The 20,257-nt window shown below is 46.9% G+C and overlaps 1 protein-coding gene across 3 annotated transcripts in view; it reads left to right on the top strand.

Moving 5' to 3' along the window:
* LOC102449075 (complement factor H-related protein 5-like) overlaps positions 1 to 14,737 on the top strand; it is a 47,023-nt gene extending 32,286 nt beyond the window's left edge. For 2 of the 3 annotated variants that reach the window (XM_075936703.2, XM_075936704.2), the window contains exons 12-13: positions 5,443 to 5,643; positions 14,599 to 14,737. In XM_075936703.2, the coding sequence (XP_075792818.2) occupies positions 5,443 to 5,643; positions 14,599 to 14,699 (302 nt within the window). In that variant the 3' untranslated portion in view covers positions 14,700 to 14,737. Of the gene's footprint in view, positions 1 to 5,442; positions 5,644 to 11,193; positions 12,449 to 14,598 lie in introns of those variants that run through there. The other variant, XM_006110178.5, reaches the window with a different exon arrangement.
* Positions 14,738 to 20,257: the final 5,520 nt, after the last annotated feature.

The raw sequence follows: 20,257 nt of genomic DNA on the forward strand, positions 1-20,257 counted from the left end.
GACAGGCTACTGGACTAGATGGACCTTTGGTCTGACCCAGTACGGCCATTCTAAGCTCAGGGCTCAGGGGTCGGAGGTCTCAGTGGACCACCCTGATTTTCATGCACACCTGCTCCTGGGTGTCCAGGCTGGCAGCTCTCCTGCCCTAGCTGGCCACTTTCCTGTGCCTAGTGCGGAGGTTGTGGACGAGGTCCATGATGTCCGCACTAGACCAGGCGGGCGCCTGCCTCTTGTGGACCTGGGCAGGCTCCCGTGAGCTGCCAGCCTGGTCCCGGGAAGAGAGGGCGGACTGGGTGGCAGCGGGTGGCTGGCTCGAGCCGTGCTAGGTACAGGGTCTGCTGGCTGGGTGCTGGCAGGCTTGCACCTGGCACGGGCACCGTAGCCAGCCCATGCCCCTTTAAGGGCTCCGGGGCCGGGAGGGGGGCAGAAGAGTTTCCCTAGTGGTGCCCAGAGTGGCCACCAGGGAAAGCTGGGGAGGGCTAGCCTCCCACTAGTTCGAATTAAGCGGCTACACAGCCCTTAATTAGAACTGCTTAATTCGAACTAGGCTTAGTCCTCGTGGAATGAGGTTTACCTAATTTGAACTAAGCGCTCCGCTAGTTCGAATTAAGTTCGAACTAGCGGATCTCTAGTGTAGCGCCTATCAAATTTAATTCTAACTAACGTCTGTTAGTTTGAATTAACTTTGTAGTGTAGACATACCCTTAGAGTGCATCTAGACTACATGGCTCCATCGACGGAGCCATGTAAAGTAGTTTACTCGATATAGTCAATGAAGTGGGGATTTAAATAATCCCCGCTTCATTAAAATAAAAATGGCCGCCACACTGTGCTGACAATCAGCTGATCCAGCACAGCGCAGTAGTCTAGATGTGGCTCGGTCATGAAGGGAAGCCTTTGTCGATCACTCCGGTAAACCTCAGGCATACCGGAGCAGTCGACAAAAGCTTCCCTTGTCAACCGCGCCATGTCTAGACTGCCACGCTGTGCCAGATCAACTAATTGTCAGCACAGCGTGGTGGCCATTTTTATTTTGTTTATTTAAAATAAAATAAAATATTTTATTTTATTTAAATCCCCGCTTCATTGACTGTGTCAAATAAACTACTTTACATGGCTCCGCCAATGGAGCCGTGTATTCTAGACGCACACTTAGAGTATAACTACATAGCAGGGCTTAACTTGAAATAAACTATGCAAATTGAGTAGCTTATTTCAAAATAGATTTTTTTGAAATTGGGAGCATCTACACAGCACTTATTCTGAAATAGAGCTCTATTCCTCTGACTTTCCTTACTCCTCATACAATGAGGGTTACAGGAGTTGGAGTAAGAAGTCCTCCAGCTTGACAGTATTTTGACATTATTTTGAAATAACTGCCTGCTGTGTAGATGCAAACTAAATTATTTTGAAATAATGTTGCTGTGTAGATGTCTTTAGAGTGGCATAGGACTACTCCTGGTTTTTACAGGGTTCAAGATTAACATTTAAAAGTTTATCAAGGGGGAAAGTAGTATGAGGGATGAAGTATGTACAAATGAAGGAGGGAGGACAAAATTAATGATGGCTCAAAATTAGGTGAGACAATATTTTCAAAAGCTCTTTAAAAGTCAGCAGCATGGATCTATAATAAATTTTGGGTTACAAACAACTTGGTTTTGGTTTATGTGCACGGAAGGGCTTATAGAAATAATTATGATAAATACAGAGGATTACTTTGGAAGGGTTTGAGCACATAAACATCACACCAGTGAAAGTCACTGATGGTACTGAAGTTTGTGAGATGCTGTCAAGCACAGAAATATTAAAGAGTAAGTAAACAGGAGCTAAAATAACATATCAGTTGGAAGAGATGATACAAAATTTATTTTAAATAATGAAGTCTAATGGGTGACTAGGCAACACAATAACAGATGAAATTCAATATTGATGAATGCAAAGCAATGTACATTGCAAAATATAATCCCAAATATGCATAGAAAATGATGAGGGTCTAAATTAGCTGACCTCGTCAATAAAGAAATCTTGACATCATTGTGGATAGTTGGCTGAAAATATCATCTCCATGTCTAGTGGCAATCAAAACATGATTGCCAGACCTAACAGATTATTGAGGCTCATGAGGAAAGAGGTAGCTAATAAGACTGAAGATATATATTGCCTCTATATATCCATGATATGCCAATATACTGAATACTGTGTGCAGATTTGGAGACCCCATCACACACAAAAAAAGTTACTGAACACATCCCATATGAAGAAAGATTAGAAAGACTGGGACTTTTCCATTTGGAAAAGAGAGGATTAAGAGCAGGGCTGGTTTCAGACTCTGGGTCCTAGGCAATGTGTGTGTGTGAGTGTGTGTGTAAGGGTATATCTACACTACAGTGCTATTTCAAATTAACTTAATTTGAAATAGTTAATTCGAATTAAGCTAATTCGAAATAACACATCTATACACAAAAAGTATTTCGAAATAGCGTTTTGCTATTTCAAAATAGCACTTTCACACTGAGTGGACCCTGAACCAAAGTTAAGGCTGACAGGAACCAGTGCTGGCAGGGCATCAGGTTAGGACTTAGTGTCTTGCTTATCTATCTCAATGAGGGACAGCAAAGCAGTCCTGTCTTGGAGTGCCCTGAGTGCCCACACTTGGGACACCACAGCACTTGGCCACATGGAGCCAGAGCTGCCCCTGAGCATGCCGGTGCATCTCGTGGGGTCCTTGCGATCAGCCTGGCTGCACTTGCTGCAGGCTGCCATCCAGGGGCTCCATCAGGGGGCTGTCAGGATCCACAAGGCCCTGCAGGAGAGCATCCACCCTGAGAAGCCCTCAGAGCCTCCCTGGTCCTCCCCACCAGGGGCTCGTGCCCCATTATTCCCTCATGTCCATCCACTTACTCCTCCCTAGCCCCCCTTCCTGATGTCAAATAAAATAAACGTATGTTCAAAAATAGAAACTGGGTTTATTGAACAAAACTGGGGGGGGGGGAATGAACCTCTGGGGAGACTGGGAAAAGAATGTTGGAGAGGGAAGACAGAGGGTGAGAGAGGAGAGGGGGAAACGTTGGAGGAGAGAGCTGGAAGGAGGAAGCAAGGGGAACAAGGGGGAGGAGAAGCTCAGGGCTCAGGTTTGGGGGTCTTGCCAGACCAACTTGACTTTCATGCAAACCTGCTCCTGGGTTCGCATGTGGCCTTTGGTGGCCAGGCTGGCAGCTATTCTGCCATAGATGGCCGCATTCCTCCATCTAGTGCAGAGATCATGGATGTTGGGGGCATCCCTCATCAAAGATCCATGATCTCCACCCTGGACCAGGAAGGCGCCTGCCTTTTCTAGCCCCTCTCAGGCTTCTGGGAGCTGGCAGACTGCTCCTGGGGAGTGGTGGAGGGCTGGCTGCCAGTGGCTTGCTGGCTCACATTTTGGGGCCACTGGGTCAGGGGCCCCAGTGGCCACTGCTGGCTTCGGGCTGGCAGGCTTGGAGCTGGCACAGGCACTGTGGCCAGGGCCTACCCCTTTAATGGCACCGGGGCTGGGGGAGAGGAGAGTAAGTTTTCCTAGCTGTGCCCAGAGTGGCCACCAGGGCTCCTTGGGAAGGGCTGGAAGCCCCCTATTTCGAATTAAGTGTCTACACAGCACTTAATTCAAAATAGCTATTTGGAATTTGGTGTTACTCCTTGTAGAATGAGGTTTACCAAATTCAGAATAAAGGCTCCACTATTTTGAATTTATTTTGAAATAGTTGTTTGCCTGTGTAGACGCTATTAAAGTCAATTCAAAATAACTGCTGTTCTTTCGAATTAACTTTGTAGTGTAGACATATCCTGAGTGTGTGGCTCCATTCTGAGTTTTCCGAAAAGGGTGGTGTCCTGGGCAGAAAGGTTGGGGCTAGAGAGTAGCTCCCCTAGCCAACCCTCAGCACTATACTTTACTGCACCATGGAGGGCACCGATGGCAATTTAAAGTGTCTGGGGTAGTGGCAATGGCAGCCCAGAGCCCTGGGCCCCTTGTAAATTATCTGCCCTCCTTGTCCCTGTCAGCATCCCTGACTAAGGGGAGATATGGCAGAGGTCTATAAACTCATGAATGGTGGAGAAATTACACACAGAAGTGTTATCTACTCCTTCAAACAACACAAGAACTAGGAGTCACCCTATGAAATTAATAGGCAGCAGATTTAGACAAAAGGAAGTACTTTTCACAGTCAACCTGTTGAACTCTTTGCAAGAGCATGTTGTGATGGCCAAGATTATAACAGGGTTCAAAAAAGAATGAGCTAAATTCATGGAGAATGGGTCCCTCAATGGCTATAAATGGTTATTAGCCAGTGAGGGCAGGTATCCAGTACCCTCTTCTGCATGTCCCCTGCCTTTGTTTGCCAGAAGCTGGGGAAGGGTGATGAAGCACACAATGATTGCCTCTGAGGCACCTGGCATTGGCTACTGTCAGAAGGTAGGATATTGGGCTAGATGCAACCAGTACAGCCATTCTGATGTTCTCACGCAGAACCCAGATATATGTGCCCACTGCAGAAACACAGTAAAACTCACTCCCCTCCTAGAGCTGAGCTAGAACTTAGGAGTTCTGATGGGGTATCTCTTTCCCCACAGAGTTAGTAAGAAAGAATATTAAAACATTCGAAACATAACCATGTCCCTCAAGCAACTTGCCACAAGATGTCCAAACATGTTATTATTGGAGCTGAGTGGGTTTAATATTTATTTCTCTTTCTTTTGCAAAGGAATTAGATAAAGGGCATCTGTCAGCTAACTTTTAAACTATCTGCCAGAAATCGTGAGTCTTCAAATGTCTAAGCAGAACCATGGTTAAGGTTGCCCCCTCCCAACCAGAATCTGAAATGGCATCACTGACTGTTGGTCAATTATGGCTAAGGTCTGTCCCTTTCGCATCAACTAAGTGACACAAAGGGCACGTCTACACTGCAAAGTTATTTTGGAATAAGCCAGTGTTTCTCAAACTGTGCTCCACAGAGCCCCAGTGCTCCGCGAGACATCTTCAGGGACTCCGCGAGGTTGACAAACTGGAAACATTGATAGGTACAACACATACAATCAGTGGACCGCTGGGATTCTGCATAAATATCGACTGTTATTCCAAAATAACTTTGCTGTGTAGATGTACCCAAAGAGGCCAGACTGTAAAATAAGATCTGACTCGGTCTCTCTCTTTATTTATTTAGCCCCCATTGCCTCTCTGTTCTTTCCCACAGTGTGACCCTTGTTAGTGTGAAAGCCTCCTTCTATAGAGCTCCTTGTTTTCTCAAATATACTGCCTTTCCTTTTCTTTTCAAATCTTGTCTGAGAGTATTACCCTGTTTTAGCTAGCTAAGTAAATCACTTGGGGATAGGGTCAGTCTCAATACAGTTAATGAATCAATAATAAATCAATATGTACATACTGGAACTATATGTTTCTATTTCCAGAGTTATGCATGACGTCCTCAACAGATATGGAGAAGAACAATATTGTTCTGAAATGGAGCTTGGAAACAAGAATCAATTTAGAAAGTGGAGACTATGTTGAATTTCAATGTAAAAGTGGATTTGTGACGGATCCAACCTCTTCTGCATTTAGAGTACAGTGTGTGGAGGGGAAATTGACATATCCAAGGTGCAAGAGAAGAGGTATGTAATCTCCAGTGAAACTACAATATCAGTAAATCACCCGAGTAAAAGATTTTTTTTATTTTTACAGAGGAATTCACAGGTTAGAAAAAATACCATGGCAACATTGGGATGGGCAACATAGACACAAGTAGGAAGTTGTTTTCCTGACTCAGGCAGCTGGCAATCTGAACAGAGAAAAGAAATGGAAGGTTAAGGAGATACTTGGATTGTGAGTTCTATTTCTGGAACTGGACAATCTCCTTCTGACATCTAGTTTTTTCTAGTTATCAACAGAGTGGAAGAGTTTTATAAGTTTCATGTTTTTTTTACTCAAATTCTCTGACTTCCCAATTTGTAGAGCATAACTTAATTCAGCCAATGGATTTCCATTCTGATCTACACTCTTTCAGTTTCCCCACAGTTTTTTTTTTTCTGCTTAAGTCTTTGCTGGAGCGCATCACCGCTAACACGTTCCACATCAAGGAAAACTTTCGTGATCTCCCATAGTTCCTTTGAAAACTTCTGATCCACGAGGGTCAATTTACTGGTCACCTTATTTATCTACCTTTCTATTTCAAACTGGGGATGTCACAGCCAGTCTTCACCTGCTGCCAGGGACTTCATATCTGCTGCTCCGATCAATATTTTAACTCCAACTGAAGGTCATCTCTCATATATATCTCTATATATGACTCCTCCAATGCTTCAATAGTTTTTTTGCATCTCTTGTTTCAATTTATTTTTCCCGTCTTTTACTTACCCCTTTTGTTCAAAGTGTTTAGCTGATAGTTAGGGTCTTTTGTCTTATTTTTCTTTACAGAGGAAAAATAGAAGAAGAAACCAGTGTTTTCATGACACAATCCTTGTTGTTTACAAATAACATACCCAAAGTCCTGCTCCTCTGACCTGTTAGATCAGGGAACAGCAGGCTGTTTCCTTGCTCACAATCCAAGCCTCGTTTTTCATTCATCATTTTGATCAAGAAGGTCTCTTTTGGATCTCTGTGAGGGCCTTGTTCCCAATACATCTAGTGCTGTCTGCTGGCTCTCTACAGTTTTCTGGATGCTTCTTGCAGACACCACATACGGCTCCATCATTTAACCTACATCTCTCATATTATCAATCCCCAGAGAAGCCACTCAACTGGAAATGCTCCAGCCTTTGCCCAGGCCTGGCGTGTGATTTACTCATTGGCCATTCCCAGAGTTTCAGTTGTCACTAAAAAAAGGGGCATGTAACTACTTCGTCATTTAGCCTGAGGGCATGGCAGTTCTCTTTCATATCAATGTCACTGAGTATGTCTGGTCTTGAACCCTGGCTCAAGCCTATCCCCACCTTGAATCAATCGTGTTAACCTCGAGCTACCACCTCGAGCACCAGGACCCTGAAGTGCTAGCAGGTCTGGGCCCTTATGATGCTGGGCCTTAGGGATCTGCGCCTATTCATAGACTCATAGACTTTAAGGTCAGAAGGGACCATTATGATCATCTAGTCTGACCCCCTGCACAGTGCAGCCCACAGAATCTCACCCACCCCTCTTAGAATAATCCTCTCACCTGTATCTCAGATACTGAAGCCTTCAAATAGTTTGAAGACCCCAAGATGCAGAGAATCCTCCAGCTGTGATCTGTGCCCCATGCTACAGAGGAAGGAGAAAAACCTCCAGGGTCTCTGCCAATTTACCTTGGAGGAAAATTCCTTCCCGGCCCCAAATATGGCGATCAGCTAAACCCTGAGCATGTGGGCAAGACTCATCAGCCAGACACCCAGAAAGTTCTCTATAGTAACTCCTATCATCCCTCCATTGACCTATTTCCCACTGATAATGAATGGTCAATTAGTTACCAAGATCATGTTATCTCATCAAACCATCCCCTTATCATAGAATCATAGAACTGGAAGAGACCTCAGAAGGTCATCAAGTCCAGCCTCCTGCTCTAGGCAGGACCAATCCCATCTAAATCAACCCGGCCAGGGCTTTGTCAAGCTGAGACTTAAACACTTCTAGGGATGGAGACTCCACAACTTCCCTAGGTAACCCATTCCAGTGTTTCACTACCCTCCTAGTGAAATAGTTTTTCCTAATATTCAACCTGGACCTCTCCCACCACAACTTGAGACCATTGCTCCTTGTTCTGCCATCTGTCACTACTGAGAACAGCCTCTCTCCATCCTCTTTGGAACTTCCCTTCAGGAAGTTGAAGGCTGCTATCAAATCCCCCCTCACTCTGCTTCTGCAGACTAAACAGACCCAACTCCCTCAGCCTCTCTTCATAAGTCATATGCTCCAGGCCCCTAATCAATTTGGTTGCCCTCCGCTGGACACTCTCCAATGCGTCCACATCCTTTTTGTAGTGGGGGGCCCAGAACTAGACACAATACTACAGATGTGGCCTCACCAAAGCCGAATAAAGGGGAATAATGACCTCTCTGGATCTGCTAGCAATGCTCCTCTTACTGCAACCTAATATGCCATTAGCCTTCTTGGCTACAAGGACTCATACCCAGCTTCTCATCGACTGTAACCCCCAGGTCCTTTTCTGCAGAACTACTACTTATCTGGTTGGTCCCCAGCCTTTAAGAATGCTTGGGATTCTTCCATCCCAAGTGCAGGACTCTACACTTGTCCTTGTTGAACCCCATCAGATTTCTTGTGGCCCAATCCTCCAATTTGTCTAAGTCACTCTGGACCCTATCCCAGCCCTCAAGCATATCTACCCCTCTCCCTAGCTTAGTGTCATCCGCAAACTTGCTGAGGGTGCAATTCATCCCCTCATCCAGGTCATTAATAAAGATATTGAACAAAACCGGTCCTAGAACCGGACCTTGGGGCACTCCGCTAGAAACCGACCGCCATCCTGACATTGAGCCGTTGATCACTACCCACTGGGCCCGGCCTTCTAGCCATCTTTCTATCTATCTTACCGTCCATTTATCCAATCCACATTCCCTTAACTTGCTGGCAAGAATATTGTGGGAGACCATATCAAAAGCCTTGCTAAAATAAAGGAATATAACATCCACTGACTTTCCCATGTCCACTGAGCCAGTTACCTCATCATAGAAGCTAATCAGATTGGTCAGGCACGACTTGCCTTTTGTGAATCCATGCTGACTATTCCTAATCACTTTCCTCTCATCCAAGTGTTGATTTCCTGTGTGCACGGGCTCGTCTACATTGGCCCCTTTTCCGGAAGGGGCATGGTAATTTCAGAGATCGCAATAGGGAAATGCGCGGGGGATTTAAATATCCCCCGCGGCATTTAAATAAAAATGTCCGCCGCTTTTTTCCGGCTTTTAGAAAAGCCGGAAAAGAGCGTCTACACTGGCCCCGATCCTCCGGAAAAAGCGCCTACTTTGAAGTAGGAATAAGATCCTCCGGAAAAGGGCGCTTTTTCCGGAGGATCGGGGCCAGTGTAGACGCTCTTTTCCGGCTTTTCTAAAAGCCGGAAAAAAGCGGCGGACATTTTTATTTAAATGCCGCGGGGGATATTTAAATCCCCCGCGCATTTCCCTATTGCGATCTCTGAAATTACCATGCCCCTTCCGGAAAAGGGGCCAATGTAGACGTAGCCCACAGGTTCCCATTTTGATCCATGTCCTGGAAATCCTCCGAATGAGTCTCAAAAGTCCTGTCAATACCTGTCACGTGGTGCTGGCTACTGCACCCTATTGCAAATGGAGCCCAGGCCTGCCTTTGAAAATGGCAGCAGCTGCGACCAGCATTAACTCCATTGCCTGCTGAACACCAGCGCTGTCAGCCAACCTGCAGGGTGTGCAGGGGAGAGGGATCAGAAACAGCTTTTTGCACAGAGAGCTGCTTCCTGTTCACAAGAGCACAGCCAGATTTTGCACACGCTTCCTAGCTGTCCTGGCACATACAGACCCAGGGAGGCCCAAGAGTAAAGCAAGGTCTCAGCCAGCCATTGTTTGAAAGCAGAGCTCCCAGCTTAGCTCAGCTGGGGAAGGGGTGGCTCCCTTCATTCTGGCCACTCCCTGCTGTCAGGTCAGAGAGTCGGAGCCTGCACCAGTCTCTCAGGGATCCCTTGTCCTGTCCCCTGCAGTGGAGACATGGATAAGAGATTCCCGTGGAGCATCCTGCACCGCAAGCCCTGGAGATGTGCTTCAACACTGCAGCCATCAGGAGCCGGGGGGTAGGAGGGGGGCGGGGTATCTCTGAGTCTTTCTTCTGAACCCTTCTAACTTCAAAACAGACAAAATTAAGAAGAAAATAGTCAAGACGCCCATCTTCATTGAACATCCCCTTTTACAAATTAAAATTTCCTTTTACTAGTATGTTGGCCCTGGAGACTGGTGTCGTAATTATCCTCAAAATATGAGCACATGCCAACGTGACTCAGTCTAGAGGCAAAGAGCCCAAATCTCAGATTAGATGGTAGTTTGGTATAAAGTGTTCTCAAATTGCCATCACTTTCTTGAGACCAATTAGGCAGCATATGTGCTCTTCATGGGCACCTGAGTAGAGTCATTAGCACCTTCACTGGCGACTGGATAGGTGGTAGAGTTGTCCAACAGTGCACCATATTCCTAAGGCTAGAGTGTCGACACTGGGCAGAGGGAATGAGGTACTAGATGTTCTGCAGTAGGGTTATTTTGACTTGGAACTATGCACTGTGTGGATGCTAGAACCCTAAGTTAAAGCACAGATCAAAAAATTCTTAACCTTGGGTTAAAATGCAATGTAGATGTTCAAGATGAGGGTTCCCTGACACAAGTCAACTGATCTGAGTCTCATTAACCCTCAGCTTACATTGCTGTACAGACATACAGAGATTAACAGTAAAGATTCCAATGCACTTTAAAGATTATTTGTGCATAAGCTTTCATGGGCAAAGAAATCCTAACACTACTACCCCTCTGATACTTGCAATAGATTAATGACATCTTTACCATGACCTAACTAACCTCCAGTACAAAATACTGTCAAAACCCTATTGATGGAAAGATCTGTTTTATCTTCTATTATTCTAGTTCTCCTATGTTCTGCTGATCTTCCTTCTATAATAGGATTATGCCTATAGTAATGTGACAATTCACATACCATGTCTTCTAAAGTCAGAAAATGGCACTTCCTTTAAATCATTAGGGACTGAAGCAAATAAATCATGCATGTATCTAAAGGGAGCTGTCTGAAAGAAGCTGATAAGTTGTCAAAGGATGAAACAGGTTTGAAGATCCCGCTTCAAAAATTTCATTTTCCATTGCTTGTAGCTCCACCATGGTTCCTGATAAAACACTGTATTATGTCTGAAATAGATGCCTGGTTTTCCATGCTGCATTTAAGTTCCACTGCTTATAAAATATTAGTTTTAAACATGAACAGTAGCTGAGTCACAACAGTCCAGGGTTAACTGCAATTGTGTTTGTTGGAGTTTGTTTCCATTGAGTTTCCCAAGATGGATAAAATCATCTGTTCTGAATTTTAGGGAGTTGTGCTTTGATTGGTGCACTGATCCTGTAAGAAACCCATGAGGGATTTGTGTGTATTGTTTCAAAAAATTTAGGGGTATGAAATTATTTTTCTTGTGTTTGTTCTTTCTCTGACAGAATGAATGAAAAGAAGCATCAAGCAAATAATTTTAACCCAGATCAGAGGATCAGAATCCATTAACCAGTTACATATAATGTCCATACATTACATTCTTTGTCAGTATTTGAATGTGGATAATCTGAATTGATACATTTAATTACTTCTTTTGATTTTTTGTCACAGTTTATATTAAATTAATCATAAAATGGTAACAAAGGATGGGCAAAAAGATTCAAACTGTAGCTTTTATATGAATATTTGCAGAGGAAGGTTGAAGAGAAATTGTAAACATAGCCTCACTTCCTGAATTATGCACTTCCTGTTACTGAAACAGAAGGCAGCAGTATTTTCCTCTGGCCCAAATCAGTAACTTCTGGACGTTTCACTGGGAACCTTAATCTTGGGAGGTTTATAGTCCACTTGCCACATAAAGAGGTTTATTTATGGACTGAGATGTTTTTGAGTTCTGTCTATCACTAACAACTTCTGGTCATGGTTCTGCTGCATGTTTTATTTCATGCAACCAAAATATTATCCAGACAGCTAACACGAAGGTAGAGAAAATATTGAAATTCCCAGTTAACATTTAAAATTATAGTGTCTTATTATTTTTTTTTAAATAAAAGATTTGTAAATTTCTTTTATCATTTTTTAAAATCTATTTTGGTGGGGATTTTTACCCCAATGTGAAGAAAAGTCAGAAGGAATTTTTGGATTTTTTGTAAAATTGGAACAAAAAGAAAAGCTTGCATCTAACTTGACTAGCACTATGATGCATTCTGAAAGAATTGGGCTTGTTTAGTTTGGAAAGGAGACTGAGAAGGAACATTATAGCAGTTTTCAGGTATCTAAAAGGGTGTCACAAGGAGGAGGGAGAAATTTTTTTCCCTTGTCTTTTGATGATAGGTTGGACATTAGGAAAAACTTCCTAACTGTCATGGTGGTTAAACACTGGAATAAATTGCCTAGGGAGGTTGTGGAATCTCCATCATTGGAGATATTTAAAAGCAGGTTGGATAGACATCTATAGGGATTGTCTAGACAGTACTGGGTCCTGCCATGAGGGGAGGGGACTGGACTCAATTACCTCTCGAGGTCCCTTCCAGTTCTAGAGTTCTATGATTCATTTGGTAATATGTGAATAATTTGACTCTGCATACCTTTCACAGTATGCAACAAACAGGAAATTGTACCATCCCTGTGGCAGAGATGAAGGTATCATACTCTGCAGAAGCTAGCATGACAAATTAATAAAGAGAGAGTGAACACTGATGGGATTCTATGTGTATAACTCACATTCAAGACCTGGGACAAACACAAACAAACAAACTCCTACACTCTAAAAACTGAGAGAAACGCACACACACACACACACACTTTGCTCAAAATAGTGTGATGCCTTCAAATGTTCACATAACATTGGTTAGCACTGCACGGCCACTCACTCAGACTCGCTTCCCTGTGTACAGCTCTGCCAGACCCCAGCTACCTCTTGGGTGGCGAGCCCCAACTATGGCTGGTGCTGCTGATGCAAATGCTACTTTTAAGTCCTAGACTGGGCAGAGCTAGCGTGAGTACATCCATGGGAGCTGGGCTTCAAATCTCCTACTGCAAATGTAGAGACCCCCTTAGACTGGGGTTCACAAAAGCCAGCAGATTCACAAAAGCCAGAAGGTTGAGAAAGGAGACTCCTAAGCCAGACAGCGGGGAATGCAAAAGACAAAGTGTGGCCTAAGTCTTGCCCAGAGTGGGATTTGGGCACCTTTCTGTATGCACGAGCCATAGTGGTGAACTCTCTTCTGGAGTTAGGTATGTGGAGTAGGGACTAAAACTCAGGTTCTCCACTGAGGGTGTGTCTATACTGCAGGGATTTTTTGACAAAAGTGACCTTTTGTCGAAAAAACTACACCTGCATCTACACTACCATGGTGTTCTGTCAACAGTAAGGCTCTGTCTAGACTACATGCCTCTGTTGGCAGAGGCATATAGATTAGACAGATCAGCAAAGGCAAATGAAGCCGCGATTTAAATGATCGCGGCTTCATTTACATTTACATGGCTGCCGCGCTGAGCCAACAAACAGCTGATCAGCTGTTTGTTGGCTCGCGCGCTAGTCTGGACATTCCCCCTGTCGACATCAAAGCCCTTTGTTGGCAGCCCCGTTATTCCTCATGGAATGAGGTTTACTGGGGCTGCCGACAAAGGGCTTTGATGTCAACAGGGGGAACGTCCAGACTAGTGCGCAAGCCGACAAACAGCTGATCAGCTTTTTGTCGGCTCAGCGTGGCAGCCATGTAAATGTAAATGAAGCCGCGATCATTTAAATCGCGGCTTCATTTGCCTTTGCTGAACAAACAAATCTACATGCCTCTGCCGACAGAGGCATGTAGTTTAGACGTACCCTAAGGAAGAACGCCTTTGTCAACAGAGATCTGTCGACAAAAGGGTGTGTGTGGACGCAGGGAGCCAGTTCTGTCGACAAACAGAAGAGGCCCCAGTGGACAGTCTAGCCTTTACATGTAGAGCACCTCTGTGGTTCCTGGACACAGCCTCTTAAAGGCACAGGCACCCAGACAGCCATTGCTGTACTGCAGCTAGCCAGAGTACCCATGCCAACCATGTCCCAGCCTCAAGGCCCCCCCGGCCAGTCTCAGGACAGAGACGAGGACCCACCCAGGGACACAAAAGGTGGACACCAGCCTGGTCAGGGCCAGAAATCAAAAACCTGTTGGAGCCAGGAAGAAGCCCTGCGGGCCCTACAAATGCCGCAGGAATGTGGACATTTATGAGCACCTGGCCCAGGCACTGGCCACCAAAGGGCATCACCCCTGGACCATGGCACAAATGAGGGCCAAGTTTAAAGAGCTGCGGCAGGGATATGCCAAGGCCCAGGACCAGAGCTCCCACTCCGGGGCAGCCCCACAGAACTGCCCTTACTATGAGGAGTTGGAGCAGATCCTGGGTGGTGGGGAAGCCCAGACTCCACTGCGTGTGATGGAGTCTGGGTTACCCCACCACATCGTGGAATGACCCCTGAGGGAGGAAGACCAGGCGAGGGAGCTGCACCAGAAGGAGGAGGAGGAGGAGAAGGAAGAGGAGGCAGCAGGGACCCTCTCCCAGGAGCTGGTCCTCCAGACCCCAGAGGCCTCCCAGGCATCCATGGACAGCGGGGAGGGAACATCAGGTTAGTGCATTGAGGGATCACCACACACGAGTGGGTTGGCAGTGTGGGGGGCCATCTAGTCCCATTGCCTCTGTGGGGCCCTGTGAGGGTTTCAGGCCACTGCCCAACTCTCATACGGTGTCACATCTAACACCTCTGAGTCTTCTGTCCAAAAGAGACCCTTACAGCCACGGCATGCTCTCGGTGACAGCAGGGGTGCACACAGATATTGATTGTCTCCTCCTCTTTTCCTCCACAGCTAGACACCCGCTGTCCAACAGGAGAGCACCACACCCGCCCGACCACCATCCTGGACCCATGGCACCCGCAGACACTGGTGTGTCTACACGGACCTGCTGATGGAGCACATAGTGGCCCTGCAGGACCTCAACAGGACCCTCCAGCAGAGGATAGAGGCAGAGGCCGAGTAGTTCACCAGGCTGCTAGATGAGCTGGTTCAGCAGTGCACTGACATCTGTGCCACAATGCGGGAGGTCTTCACCTTGCCTGCTCCTGTCATGGGCACCGTTCCTCCAGCACTCCAGGCCCCTGCTGCCCCTGCTCCTCCAGCCTCCTCTTCCCCCCAGCCCCACTGCTCCTCCAGCCCCCTCATCTGCCCCAGCCCCTCCTGCACCCGAGCCCTCACAGGCACAACAGCTGTCCTTCCTCCTGCCCAGGCCAGGACTGGCTCTTGCTCCACCTGATCCCAAGACTGTGGTGATGCCAGGCTGCCAGAAGGTGGCAGGACCCTGCGATCAGCGAAGCAGCAGCCTACTTGAGCTCCTTCCCCCTCCAGGTTCTCAGCACCCTACCATCCCAGTTAAAGGACATTTCAGTTATGTTACAAAATCTTAAATTTTGATTGACAGATTTACTTTGTTTATAAACAGTTGAAGAGTAAAAATAGAAAGTTTTGTTAAACAGTGCACACTTTTTCTTTACTGCTAGTGTTTCTAATAAAATGAATTTCTGTTTACAAAGAAAACTGGCTCTCATATGTCTTCTTAATGGGCAGAGAGTGAGGGTTGTGAAGGGAAAGGTAGGGATGGGCCAGGCCAAGCCATGGTGAGGAGAGTCAGTGGGCTCCCTCTGATAATCTCTCCCTCAGGTCCTCTCAGATTTGGACACCAGCCTGGTGAGCCTGGCAGATGGCAGCTATCCGGGGCTGCTGAAATTGCCTCTCCTCAGCATAAGGACCTATCCCCCAACCTGGAAGGAAGGCCTCCCCTTTCCTCTCCACCAGGTTATGGAGGGCACAACTGTGATAAAGGTAGGAGTTCCTGAATATGCGGACATCATGTGCCTACCTCGCCCACCTGACACAAATGTCTATAAAGTGTCTCTGGTGGTCGACGAGGGCCTGTAGCACCATGGAATAGTAGCCCTTCCTGTTTATAAACTGGGCTGTTCAATGGGGCGGTGCGCGGATTGCGATGTGTGTTCCATCGAGGGCTCCTTCGCAGTTAAAGAAGCCAAGGGCGGAAAATGTGGCAATGATGTTGTCCAGGTTCCCAAGACAGATGAGCCTCTTCAGCAGCTCCTCATTGATGTCCCTCACCACCTGCAGCAAGAGACAAATAGACAGAAACCAGGGAGTTGGACAGGTTACCTAAGCACTTGGGAGGAGAACACACCCACCCCTCCCCTTGTCAGCATGCCCCCTTCCCCTGCATCAGTGCAGGGGTGGCTGAGGAGTGGCCTTCAAGTGCCACTCCATCCCCCACTCCCTCTTGCCTGGCAGTCCCCCTTTCTCAACCCCCCCTCAGCAGGGCCTGTCCCCTGACAGTGACTAACCTCCATCAAGACGGTCTTGACAGGAGACCTCCCCACACCAAACTGGTGTCCCATGGAGCGGTAGCTATTGGGGTGGCCATCTTCCACAGGGCGATTGCGACTTGCTTCTGCAGGGGGATGGTGGGCCGCAGGTGAGTGTCCTGGTGTTCCAGAGCAGAGGCAAGCCAGATACACAGCTTCTGGAATGTAGCCTCCTACATCCGGAAGTAGCGGAGCCAGTGTTCATTGTCCCAGAGCTGCATGACAAGCCGGTCCCACCAGTCCGAACTCGTCTTGTGCCGCCAAATTTACCTATCCCCCAAAAAATTTGGGGGCAAGAACAGAGCTCCTGCATCCCAGAGGAGGGTTTCCTCGGTGCTTTCCGGGTCCATATGGGACAGGAAATTTATGATAGAGTCATGCAGATGCAGCAGAAGCTGCAGTACAGCAGCATGGGGCCATTGCCTGCCCAGGGGCAGCTCAGGCTCCATGGCCAAAAAGAGCCGAAAGCAGAAACCCCCCCCAGAAAATAAACTGCTGTGGTGTCCAAGGAAGCAGAGCAAGCACTGCAGCAGTTTGCTTTCCCACTAGGAGGTAGGAAGCCAGAAGCAGGAGCAGAGCAACGGCTGTCCAGGGGGATCCCTTTAAGCAGGCATCCCTTTAAGCAATGGGCTATTCTAATACAGGTTGGGCAATAAATAGGCCTCATTTCACCATTCCTAGCCAATGGGAGCTGGGGAAGTGTTGTGGGCTGGGCCACTGCTTCCTGCAGCTTCCATTACTCCCAGGCTCTGTCTAGACTACATGCCTCTGTCAGCAGAGGCATGTAGATTAGACAGATCAGCAAAGGCAAATGAAGCCGTGATTTAAATGATCGCGGCTTCATTTACATTTACATGGCTGCCGCGCTGAGCCGACAAACAGCTGATCAGCTGTTTGTCGGCTTGCCGCTAGTCTGGACGTTCCCCCTGTTGACATCAAAGCCCTTTGTCAGCAGCCCCGTTATTCCTCGTGGAATGAGGTTTACCGGGGCTGCCGACAAAGGGCTTTGATGTCGACAGGGGGAACGTTCAGACTAGCGCGCGAGCCGACAAACAGCTGATCAGCTGTTTGTCGGCTCAGCGCGGCAGCCATGTAAATGTAAATGAAGCCGCGATCATTTAAATCGCGGCTTCATTTGCCTTTGCTGAACAAACAAATCTACATGCCTCTACTGACAGAGGCATGTAGTTTAGACGTACCCCCATTGAAGATGAACTGGAGCCAAAGGGAGCCACAGCGACCACACTTACAGATGTGCAGATAAATAAAGCATTTGGTGGCCTGCCAGGGGCTAACCCTGGTGAACCGTGTCTAACCTGTTGGCTACTTATTGTCCCCTTCTCTTCTGTGATATGCCTTCCTCAAACGTGCCTGTTCAGCTGCTCCACTTTTTCTAAGAACATAAGAACGACCAGACTGGGTCAGACAAAAGATCCATCCAGCCCAGTATCCTGTCTGCCAACAGTGGCCAATACCAGGTGCCCCAGAGGGAATGAAAAGAAACAGGTAATAGTCAAGTGATCTCTCCCCTTTCACTCTTTCCCAGACTCTGACAAGCAAAGGCTATGGGCACCATTCCCACCCAACCTGAATAATAGCCACTGATGGACCAGTCCTCCGCGAATCTATCTAATTCTTTTTGAAGCATGTTAAAGTCCTGCTCTTCACAACATCCTCTGGCAAGGAATTGAACAGGCTGACTGTGCATTGTGTGAAGAAAAACTTTCTTTTGATTGTTTTAAGTCTGCTACCTGTTAATTTCTTTTGGTGACCCCTAGTTCTTGTGTTTATGGAGCAAGTAAATATTTGTCCTTATCTATTTTTCCATATTGGTTGTGATTCTATAGACCTCTATAATATTCCCCCTTAGTCTCCTCTTTTCTAAGTTGGAATGTACCAAGTTTATGAGTCTTTCCTCATATGGCAGATGTTTTAAACCACTAATCATTTGTTGCTCTTTTCTGAGCTTTCTCCAAAGCCAAGGAATCTTTTTTAAAAACATGTGACCACGTGTGTACACAGTATCCATACCATGTGGGCATACCATGGATTTTTATACAGGCAGTAAGGGTATGTCTACACTACAGCACTAATTCAAATTAACTTAATTCGAATTAGTTAATTCGAAATAAGCTAATTCAAACTAGTGCATCTAGACCTAAAAACTAGTTCAAATTAGCATTTTGCTAATTCAAACTAGCATGTCCACATTGAGTGGACCCTGAACTGAAGTTAAGGCTGGCCAGAAGCAGTGCCGGCAGGGCATCAGGTTAGGACTTAGAGGCTATGTCTAGACTGCAGGCTTCTTTCGAAAGAGGCTCTTTCGAAAGCATCTTTCGAAAGAGCCTCTTTCGAAAGATCACGTCTAGACTGCACGCGGATCTTTCGAAAGAGAAATCCGCTTTTTCGAAAGAGAGCACCCAGCGAGTCTGGATGCTCTCTTTCAAAGACGGCCTCTTTACATTGAAGAACGCCTTCTTTCGAAAGAGGAACTTTCGAAAGAAGGCGTTCTTCCTCGTGAAATGAGGTTTACCGCCATCGAAAGAAAAGCCGCGTTCTTTCAAAATAATTTTGAAAGAACGTGGCTTGAGTCTGGATGCAGGGGAAGTTTTTTCGGGAAAAGGCTACTTTTCCCGAAAAAACCCCTGAGTCTGGACACGGCCAGAGTGTGGACCTGCTGCCTCAGGCTAACTGAGGGCTGTGCTTAAAGGGACCCAACCCCCACCCCGGACAGATAGTTCTTAGGATTCCCCACTTGCTTGTCTAACTCGGTGTATGTCTACACTACAACGTTAATTTGAACTAACTTAGTTTGAATTAGTTAATTTGAACTAAGCTAATTCGAACTAACGGATCTAGACTAAAAAACTAGTTCGAATTAGCGTTTTGTTAATTCGAACTAGCATGTCCACATTAAGTGGACCCTGAACCGGGCTTAAGGATGGCCGGAAGCAGTGCTGGCAGGGCATCAGAGGAGGACTTAGAGCGTGGAAATGCTGTCTCAGGCTAGCCGAGGGCTGCGCTTAAAGGGTCCCGACCCCCACCCCGGTCAGACAGTTCTCAGGGGTGCCCTGCTTGCAAAGCAGTCCTGGCTTGGAGTACCTGGACTACCCACACTGGGCACATCACAGCACTCGGCCATCAGACCGGCTGCACTTGCCGCAGGCTGCCGTCTGGGGAGAGGGGGCAATTGGGAGGCTGCAGGAGAGCTTCCACCCCCAGAAGCCCGCAGAGCCAGCTCAGTCCGCAGAGCCAGCTCAGAGCCAGCTCAGCCAGCTCAGTCCTCAGCCCGCAGAGCCAGCTCAGCTCTTGCCCCATTCCTCCCTCACCTCCTTCCACTTACCCTTCCCTAGCCCCTCTTCTTGATGTACAAAATAAAGATAACGTGTCTTCCAAAATGGAATCTGTCTTTATTGAACAAAACTGGGGGAGACTGGGAAAAGGGGGTGGGAGAGGGGAAGAGAGAGGCTGGGAGAGGGGAGAGCAACTAAAATGATCAGGGGTTGGGAATAGGTCCCATATGAAGAGAAGCTAAAGAGACTGGGACTTTTCAGCTTAGAAAGGAGGAGACGGAGGGGGGACAGGATAGAGGTCTCAAAGTATGAGTGGGGTGGAGAGGGTGCATACAAAAAAGTTCTTGATTGGTTCCCAAAAAGAAGGACTAGAGGACACCAAAGGAAAGGAATGGGTAGCAGGCTTCAAACTAGTGACAGAAAGTTGTTCTTCACAAAGCAAAGAGTCAACCTGTGGAACTCCTTGCTGCAGGAGGCTGTGAAGGCTAGAACTAGAACAGAGTTTAAAGGGAAGAGAGATCAAGTCATGGAGGTTGGATCCATGGAGTGGTATTAGCCAGGGGGTAGGAGTGGTGTCCCTGCCCAAAGTTTGTGGAAGGCTAGAGAGGGATGGCAGGAGACAAATGGCTTGGTCATTGTCTTCGGTCCATCCCCTCCGGGGTACCTGGTGTTGGCCACTCTCAGCAGACAGGCTACTGGGCTAGATGGACCTTTGGTCTGACCCAGTACGGCCGTTCTTATATTCTTATGTTCTAAGCTCAGGGCTCTGGGTCTGGGGTCTCACTGGACCAACTTGATTTTCATGCAAAC

Source organism: Pelodiscus sinensis, chromosome 9, assembly GCF_052426305.1.
Source record: "Pelodiscus sinensis isolate ZL-2025 chromosome 9, ASM5242630v1, whole genome shotgun sequence".
NCBI classification, from domain to species: Eukaryota; Metazoa; Chordata; order Testudines; family Trionychidae; genus Pelodiscus; species Pelodiscus sinensis.